Raw genomic sequence first — 9,570 nt, forward strand, 5'->3', positions numbered from 1 at the left:
GAGAGAGAGAGAGAGAGAACATTCAGAGAGGAGAGGGAGAGGAGGAGAAAGGGAGGATGGAGAGAGGGATGGATTGGGGAGAAGACATAAGTCAAGAAAGGGAGGGGCATTAAAGATAGGGGGTGGGGTTTGGGGAGGGGGGGGTACATACCTGACGCTGCCAGATGGTTTGTTTTTACATAACCATATGGGAACCGTTTCAAATGGCAGGCACTTTCCAAAAATACCTGGCAGGTGATTGGATGAACCATCTGTCTGTCACGTCTAACTTGGGCTCGCACTCTGCTAGCCCGCCAGTAGCTGTAGCTGCCGATTGGTGCAAACCACTGGTGGTTCAGACTCAAACCAATAGATTGGAGACGTGACAAGGTGGATTTGATCATGTGATCGGGATATCATGATCTCGCGCGACTCCAGCTGTCTGGCGAGGTTATAGCAGATACCTTTAATAGATAGAGACGCCCCACTCCTGGCTCTGCCAATCATAAGAAATGGTACTCTTCCACTCTCCTAAATGGCCGTGGTCATCATGCTTGTGATTGGCTGTGGTTTCAACGGTATAAAAGTTCCATTAGCTGACCACCAGTCTCCTAAGTGGGCGTGGCAGTGGTGAAACCTCTGTGGCACAGATACAGGAAGTGACCGGAAGTTCGGGTGTCTCTATCTATATTAAATGTCTCTGGTTACACTCCCAGATAAACCGTGACATTTTTGAATGATAAATGATCCTATACTTAATCAGGTCGCCTCATGTAGAACAAGAGCTCTTTTTCAAGCGAGACCTGAAATCATAAAATCAAAAGACAATATACAGTACAGCACAGCGTCCGCCACCCCGGCCGTAACACCCTTAGTGGCCACCCTTTTATTTCAGGCACCTAGTGCCTATATCGCCCCCTGCTGCTGGTACTGCACCTTCATACGGGTGTCTTTGTTTGTATGACACATTTCATACAGTAAGTTGTGAATGTGCTTCACTATAATAATAAAAAAGAAGGAAGTTCAACTTTACTTTACTTTAGTTTGTTGGTTTATTGTGACGGGACAATGCACATTAATGGACATGTTCAGAAATATAGAAGCCTCTATATACGAAAACATGTAAATAGGCCGGAGTTAGCTAATGCTAGTTTACATCCGTAGTCCCCAATAAATATCAAACAATCATTCATTACATTCATTCAACGCACAAACTGAATATACATGTAACGTGTCATCGCAAGAGATACCACAACATTACAGACATCAAATTACAGCAAAACACAGACAGGATGTACATGCAGCATGTCAGTGCTAAAAGAAAAATACTACACCTTACATTCATCAGGTTACATGATAACAATACATAAAGCGGATCTCCCCCCCCCCCAAATAAATAAATAAATAAAATACAATAAAATACCCCCCTCCCCCCCCAAAAAAATTTGTATTCCCCACCTGGGAGCTGCCCAATATAGCCAACCTGCCTATAGGGGGGCCTATAGGGGGCCAGGGCACATCAGCAGCGGTTGAGCGAGGCAGAGCATTTCACTGTTCCTGCACACACTCTCCCAGCAACTCTGGGAGTTGGAGGAGACCGCCCACCTGCTGTGGGCAACTATAAATATCCAGAAGATTTCTGCCAAATGTTCTGAAATGACAGATGCTTAAAAAGTGTAAATCCGTGGTCTGAAATGTAGGTTGGCTGCAGGGATCGAGGTTCTCTTCCAGGAAGAATTACCCAACTAACGCATTCAAGTCCTGCGGGTGTGAGGAAGTCGGCCAAAACAACATGTTCAAATGAGCTCTTCCACCAATAAGAATAAATGCAACATCTGAGCATGAGGTGTGTGTGGACACGTATTGACCATGGGGATCCTGCTACTGTATTATGTGATGGAGCTGTTATGGAAAGGTCAGAAAACTCATCTGATGTGTGTGGCGATGAGATGGTGTGAGAGGGAAGCTGAGAGTGGAGTGGGAGAGAGAGGGAACAAACCAAAGAGAGGCACGGAGAGAGAGAGAGAGAGAGAGAGAGAGAGAGAGAGAGAGAATCTTCTGTTTCATTCTATTTGATCACATTCCATTTCAAATGGTCTCCTCCTTTTTGAATATCTTCCGATTTTGTGACTTAGGTTACTGTCGTTAAATGTCTTGTTTTTTTGTTTTTTGTTTAGTTTTTTTTGTAATTGTAAGTGTTGCTATATGTACGCTTTGGCAATGTAAGATGCACCTTATCATGCCAATAAAGCCCGTTTGAATTTGAATTTAATTGAGAGAGAGAGAGAGAGAGAGAGAGAGAGAGAGAGAGAGAGAGAGAGAGAGGGAGAGAGAGGGAGAGAGAGAGGGAGTGAGTGAGAGAGAGAGAGAGAGAGAGTAGGTGGAAGCTGATGCTGTATGGTGGGAGAGAGTGGGCATCAACACACTCCTCCAGAAAGAGAAAGAGAGGGAAAGACTCAATAGGATGACTGATTATATTCTAGCGATAAAGATGTCTCTTCATACCCTGGCTGCTGAGTGTGTGTGTGTGCCACCTGTTTGTGTAACAGTCTGCTGAGTGTGTATGCGGTCTCACACTGACACACACACCCTGGGCACAGTAAGGGGCTGTGTGGCTGTGTTAAAAGCGTATAACATCAGCAGCATGTTAGAAACGAGCTGATTAGCGGAGAAAACTCTCTGGGTGCACATCTGCGTTTTGGTTTGTCTTCCTCCATCTCTCGTGTCTGTATCTTTCTCTCATCATCAACCCACCATCGCTCCATCCTCTGGGATTGTCCTCCCTTCTTCTCTCTAACTCATCTTGCTGGTTCTTCTCGTCTCTCCTCTCCTCTCTTCTCTTCTTCTCTTGTTTCCTCTTCTCTTTTCTGTCCAGGGCACAGTGGACCAGCAGACAGGTATTTTCCCAGAATCCTTTGTGAAGATCATAAAGCCCCTGCCAGAGAGTGACTCTGAGGGCGAGGGGGGCGGAGCCTCAGCTGACGGGAGCTACAGCTGCCTGCGCTGCCACCTGCTCACCCCTTCTGGAGTCGACACCAGGTGTGTGTGTGTGTGTATATATATATATATATATGGAAATTGACCCAGGGGCCACACTGAGTGAGGTTGCGTGGCCCGTCCCTGTTCTCGGTGTTACATGCGGTTGCATCTCTATATACAGTAATTGCATTGCATAAAAATGGCACCACTTCCTAATATGAAAAGCTGCACGGATGCTTATGTCATTCTTCTTGCAGAGATGTGTGTGTGGAGGAGGACATCACCACCCAGCCAACATACGAGGAGCTGCTGTCTCGCATGAGGTGGGTCCCACCGCCTTCACCACTCCCACCATCAATACTGTGTTAGGCCGGAGACATACTGGAGGATTATAAGGCTCATTCTAGGGCATCCGGGTAGTGCAGCAGTAGATTACCTGCCTATAGACCTTATTCGATTGACGTCACTCACGTACGGGCACGCTCACCGCCGCCATGTTGTTGACATCCCGCAGCGTGCTGTTTAAAAGTGACTGGCAGCTGTCATAGCTTAGGACGCTAGCTAACGTTACTTACTAGCCTATTTAATGCCGTTTTTACTGCGTCAGGAGGAGCTATTTCACAACAGCGATAGTGTGCTGTGTAATAATACACAGCTGTAGTAATAGCAGCAATAAAAGCCCGGGTGTTGGCGTACTGTCCACAAACATGAAGGGAAAGAGACTGGAGGCTAACGTTAGTAGCAAACATTGGGCTCATGCAAGCAAGCGTCAGATCAAACAAACATTTAACGTTAAGGTTATTTACCTTTGCTGTCACGTCACGACAATGTTTGATGATGATGATGATGTCGTTGGTGGCACAAAATAAAAATGTCAGACCAATTGCCACAGGTGAAATAGTTATAACGCTAGGACTCAAGGGATTTGAAAGCATTCGGCTGCTGAGATGTGTAGCCTAGCTATGCCAATACTGTATTCACACAGTGGCGCTGGAAGTACTTTTAGGTAGGGGGTGCTGCAAGGCCGTAGCCACCGATTCAACACTGGGGGGGACGGCTGCCGGCGCCCATAGGAAAATTTGGCCACTTTGTCGCCAGATTAGAGGAATATTAACATTAAGATTAGACTGTTGTGTCATTATTCAGTCACCTTTTCTCACTCACCTCCATGTCACCACTTGCTCCCACTGCTGTGTTGGAATCCTCATTCTCTCTCCCACCCTTTTTGGACTTTTAGCCATATTTAGAGGAATATTCAATTTTAAATTAACATTAGGATTATACTGTTGTGATGTCATTATTCAGTGTCTTCTCCTCTTCTCTGCAGCATTACTTAATTTACCCTCAGGAATCAGGGACAGTGATAGCCTACCTGCTATTCCTCCCATATATCCAGGGCCGGATTAATAGTACCATGGGCCCCCGGGGCTATTCATTTTCTAAGCTATTCATTTAGCCTTTTAGTCATAAAGATGATATCTTCCAGACTGAAATGTTATAACAGAAGTATTGGCCAGAATTACATGAAAATTTGGACACTTATTCAGTGGGTATTTTGCATGTTGCGTTCAGGTGCACTGTAATTTTTTTTTTTTTTTTTTTTTTTTTTTTTTAACATCTCTTGCCACCAGGGGGTGCTGCAGCGCCCACCGCACCGTGCTTCCAGCGCCGTTGTATTCACAATGTCCGGTACGTTATACCTGGCAATATAATGAGTTATATTTACTCAGTTAAGTCAGTTTTTTATAGGGGTCCGCACCTCCGACCAAACTTATTTTTTCATCACTTCTCATTGACAAAGCCATAACTGTTGCTATACGCTCGGCCAGACTACGTTACGGCTGCGGTTTGTCAACAATATGGCGCCGTCCGGGGTTATCGAATAAGGTCTATACACAAGGGTCGCAAGTTCGAGCCCGCGTGTTACCCCAGGCTTGGTCGTGGCGTCCATACAGGCGCAATTGGCCGTGTCTGTGAGCGGGAAGCCAGATTAAGGGTGTGTGTCCTGGTCGCTGCACTAGTGCCTCCTCTGGTCAGTCGGGGTGCCTGATCGGGGGGGAGGGGAATTGGGGAGAATAGTGTGATGCTCCCACGCGCTACATCATTCCGCTGAAAAGTCCGGTGAAAAGACACGGCTGCACATGTGTCGGAGGAAGCATGTGCTAGTCTACAACAGATCGACAGAGGGGGTGGAGCAATGGCCGGGACAGCAGGGGGAATTGGCAAAAGTACAATTGTGGAGAATGTAATCTGAGGCTCGATCAGGATGGTCCTGAATCTGTGTCCACTCTGATTGACTTATCGTGCACAGAAATACATCATATTTCATGCTGGATGGAGTAACCGAATGAATGTTGAGTCCTCGTCAGTCCCGAGTGGTAGCGAGTAGGTTGCTGAAACTCACTCCCCCAGTATAAAGGCACGTTAATCAGCTGCGCCAAGGGAGCTAGGCTCTCTTGGTGCAGTGATTAGCGTGTCCGCCTCGCAAGCCGAAGGTCGGCAGTTCAAATCCACCCCTGGGCAAGCCCTTAACATGGGTTGCTGCAATTACCACCAAACACAACGCCGTTACAATGGCACAAGGCTTGCAGTGATTGAGGGGTGTGAGAGATGTGAGTTGTGGTTGTTTATAGCTGACTGTTTGTTGTTTGTTGAGACATTGTTATTGCAGCGCTACACCATGTTTCAAAAGCAGGTAAAGTGAAGCCAGTGGGGTGTGTTACAAATACTGTACGTCTTTCCATTCAAACCATATTCACATTCTGCTTCAAATACACTTTATACACATCCCCATTCTTCTTATTTTTTCCCCAGCAATGTCAGTGAAAAACAGCATTACATCAATGAAGGAAATATCTCGCTTCGTCCTATAATAAGAATTGCGAAAGCAGGAGTGACTGTGTGAGGTGAGGAGGTACGGTGGTGCAGTGGTAAGCACTATCGCCTCACAGCTCGAAGGTCGTGGGTTCGATTCCCACCTGGGACGAGGTGAACGTTGAAGGAATGCGTGCCCGTCCGCATGTCCTCGAGTGCCCACCGCCCGGGTGGCGTCGGCAAAAGGGCCTTTCTGTGTGGAGTTTGCATGTTCTCCCCGTGCCTCCCGGGGGTTTCCTTCATATAGGAACCCCCTTCACAAAAACATGCAATATCCTGGTTGCTAATGTGGTTCCTCCTCTGGTTGTTAAGGGCGCCTGTTCAGAGGGAGGGGAACTGGTTGGAATAGCATGAACCTCCCACGTGCTATGTCCTACCGGTGAAGCTTCCTCTGTCAGGTGAAAAGAAGCGGCTGGCTGACTGCCCATGTCTCGGAGGAAGCATGGAGCCAGTCTCGGCTCTCCCCAGATCCAGAGCCAGATTAACATGCCCCGGGGCACTGAAGCTCCCAGGGGCCCCCCTACCCATCATCCGGATGTTTGGATGTTTCTTCGCCATATTTAGAGGAATATCTCATTTTAAATTAACATTAGTATTATACCGTTATGTTATTATTCCGTTTCTGAGATTCAGTTTCTCACTCACTCATAGGCGATTCTAGGCTTTGCAAAGAGGTAGCACCAGCAGCAAGATATTAGTCTGACTGGGGGGTCAGACTAATATCTTTTTTGTACAATTTTTTTTTGTACATTTTAAAGTAAAATGCATGAATCTGATGCACTCTGAGAGCAAAAGGAAGAGGCTAATCTTCACATTAATATCCTCTTCACTGTGCTGTGGCTTTACAATGATGAAAAAATAATTGACATTACATTTCCAATACAAAACAGCAGAGGGTGCCGCAGCACCACAAGCACCCCCACTTCCCGCGCCCCTGGTCACCACTTGCCCACAGGCATCCAATGAGACTAAATCATCAGACTTAATCTTCTTGGAAACACCTTTTATTTTGTCCTGATTGGTCTTAGATTTGTGTCATAGTTCTGTGGAGCCCAACATGAGCCCCTTCACCCCGAGGGCCCCGGGGCACCTGCCCCGGTTGCCCTATGGTTAATCCGGCCTTGCCCAGATCGGCAGAGGATGGAGTAGCAACCAGGATTGAGAAATCAAGTGAGCACTAATGGGGGATAAAATGGGATAAAAAAAATCGGGGGAAAAAAGAAAAAAAAAAAGGAGTGACTGTGTGAGTGAGCAAATTGTGTTTGGCCACAGCTGTGCCATTTTACCTGCAATCGTGCTGAATCTTTCAGCAAGTGTAAAGAGCACCCCCTGCAGGTGACCTCACAGAGCCGCATTTTTTTATTAGGTAATTAGTGCCGATTAATGGCCGAATGCACAGATTAATGGCTGAACTTGGAATGCCTGCACAATGGCTGAGCGATATCCTCCACCGCGCGACTCAGCCGGGGTGGCCGTCTCCGCAGTTGGGCTGCAGTGGAGGAGCGGTCGGGGGAGCCACCTGGTGCTCCAGGGAGAGACAAATCGTGATTTTCAAAATGCGTGTTTCACAAATACGATCGCGGCAGTTCATTAAGCCCAGTGCACACCAATGATTCGCAACGCAAGTTGGAACTTGCAACTGCTTGCAATGCTCTGCAACTCCGGCTATAAAATGGCTGGATGAGTTGAGATGACCAAGTAAAATTTCTGCATCTGGTGCGTTCCCGAGGCCAATAAATGTCGTAAAAATAGTCGGAAATAGCTCACCAACAGATACAAAAACATGCACATGTACTGTACTGTATGTGCAGTTAAATAGGAGAGGTAATAAAGTAGGAGTGATAAAGTATTAAATAGAATAAGTTATGGTAGGTTATTACTTCATAAAGTGTGTTTATTTTACTGATAATAATATTGACAAACAACTGGAGTAATTACATTCTTAGTTCATTATTTGTTACATTATTAGTTAGTATGATTGGTACATCATCAGCTAAAATGTGTTACACCCCTCCTTAAGCAATGGTCTTTTAAGAGGTTAATATTAAAGGTTATATCACATTTTCAATCCATTTAGAGGGATATTTTATTCAAAAATGTATAAGTCATGACGTTATCCAGCAGATCTCAATATTGCTGCTGTGCTGTATCTGACCCAGCTGGAATATTTTAAAGTAAAACCTCATTCTATTCAAAGAGAGTGTGTAAACAGTTTTGCTTTTACTGGTCTACAACTGTGATTTTGACATCTTGGAAACAGAAGAAGTTCCTTGAATGGCCACTTGAGGCTTGCTCCAAAAGAGAGTCATTCCCCATTCACAACCATATGATACGATATGATAGCCTTTATTAATGCCACAGTGGGGAAACTCACTCGTTACAGCAGCTCACACACATAGAAGATGACACGTTGAAAGAGCTCTAAAATAGAGACAAAATAAATCCAATGCACGACTTAAAAATACTGAAAAAGTTGTGACTACACGTCACACGTCGCGCTGCAATGACTGAAAGAAATGTTATAATGTTATAATATCCAACTTTACAGCAGAAATAAACATGTTTACAGCCTGGCAGAAAAAAATGGTTTTGGTCTCTATACGTCGTACCGTAGCTAATTTCACCTTTAATGACAACTGTACAGGGGGTGCATTTTTATATAACTCACCTGTTTAGAGTCAAATAGACTATAAAAAAAGAGTATTTTGGGTGTGATTGACATCTGTCTTTCTCTCTGTCTCTCTCTCAGAAACGTCTTCAAGGTGGATGATGTCGCACTGAACTACCGCGACCCCGAGGGCGACCTGATCCGCGTCCTGGATGACGAGGACGTCCGGCTGATGATCCGGGAGGGCAGAGGGCAGCGCGACAAAGTCAAGAGACCCGTCAACCAGTTCCAGTGGGAAGTGCATGTGACCTTGACCTCTGACCTGTCTGTGTACAACAATGAGGTCTGAGAGAGAGACAGAGAGATGGGAAGGGGGGGGGGGGGACAGAGACAGAGAGAGGGGGGGAGAGCTGGTAAGAGAGAGAGAAAGACTTAAATATAGTAAAAAAAGATAGCCTATTTTGTATTCATATAAGAACAATGAACACAAACAAGTGAATATTGTTGCTGATTACTGGAATATTCCACATGTGTATGTGTGTGTGTGTGTGTGTGTGTGTGTGTGTGTGTGCGCGTGCGTGCGTGCGTGCGTGTGTGTGTGTGTGTGTGTGCGTGTGTGTTTATGTGTGCGTGTCTGTGATATCAAACGCATGTGCATTCACTTACAGTAAAGCAATGCATTCTCACTGTTGATTCAGTATTGTTCACAGCTAGCAAATTTCACTTTGCTATATCGTTGTTACAAAGTATTAATAAATTTGAACAATTTGTACATGCTCTAGTCCTGTTCCCTTTATTTAAATGTCTGTCATGTGACTACAATTTAAACTGAGTTGTAACTGACACCCCATTTACAGCTGTTTTTTTTTAAATGTGAGCTGTATCTGTATAAGTTATCTGGATGTTATCTGGATAAGGAAAAACGCTTGTTAATGCAAGGTGTAAACGCACCGTGATCAGGATGTGATCAGATCTGCCTGACCACATCTGGAGGTAGTCTGGCTCACATTGTGTCCAGATCTCTTTCACCCCATTTACACCTGCTTTTTAAATGTGACCTGTATCCAGATAACTTATCGGGATCCAGATAATTTATCTGGATACAGGTCACATTTAAAAACCAGGTGTAA

The 9,570-nt window shown here is 45.3% G+C and overlaps 1 protein-coding gene across 1 annotated transcript in view; it reads left to right on the forward strand.

Moving 5' to 3' along the window:
* Positions 1–8,793, forward strand: part of ncf4 (neutrophil cytosolic factor 4) — a 56,163-nt gene extending 47,370 nt beyond the window's left edge. Inside the window, exons 8-10 of the mRNA XM_083634932.1 lie at positions 2,855–3,018; positions 3,216–3,281; positions 8,582–8,793. Coding sequence (XP_083491058.1) covers positions 2,855–3,018; positions 3,216–3,281; positions 8,582–8,789 — 438 coding nt within the window. The 3' untranslated portion in view covers positions 8,790–8,793. The remainder of the gene's footprint in view (positions 1–2,854; positions 3,019–3,215; positions 3,282–8,581) is intronic.
* Positions 8,794–9,570: the final 777 nt, after the last annotated feature.

This window comes from Poromitra crassiceps (assembly GCF_964638095.1).
Source record: "Poromitra crassiceps genome assembly, chromosome: 4".
NCBI classification, from domain to species: Eukaryota; Metazoa; Chordata; class Actinopteri; order Beryciformes; family Melamphaidae; genus Poromitra; species Poromitra crassiceps.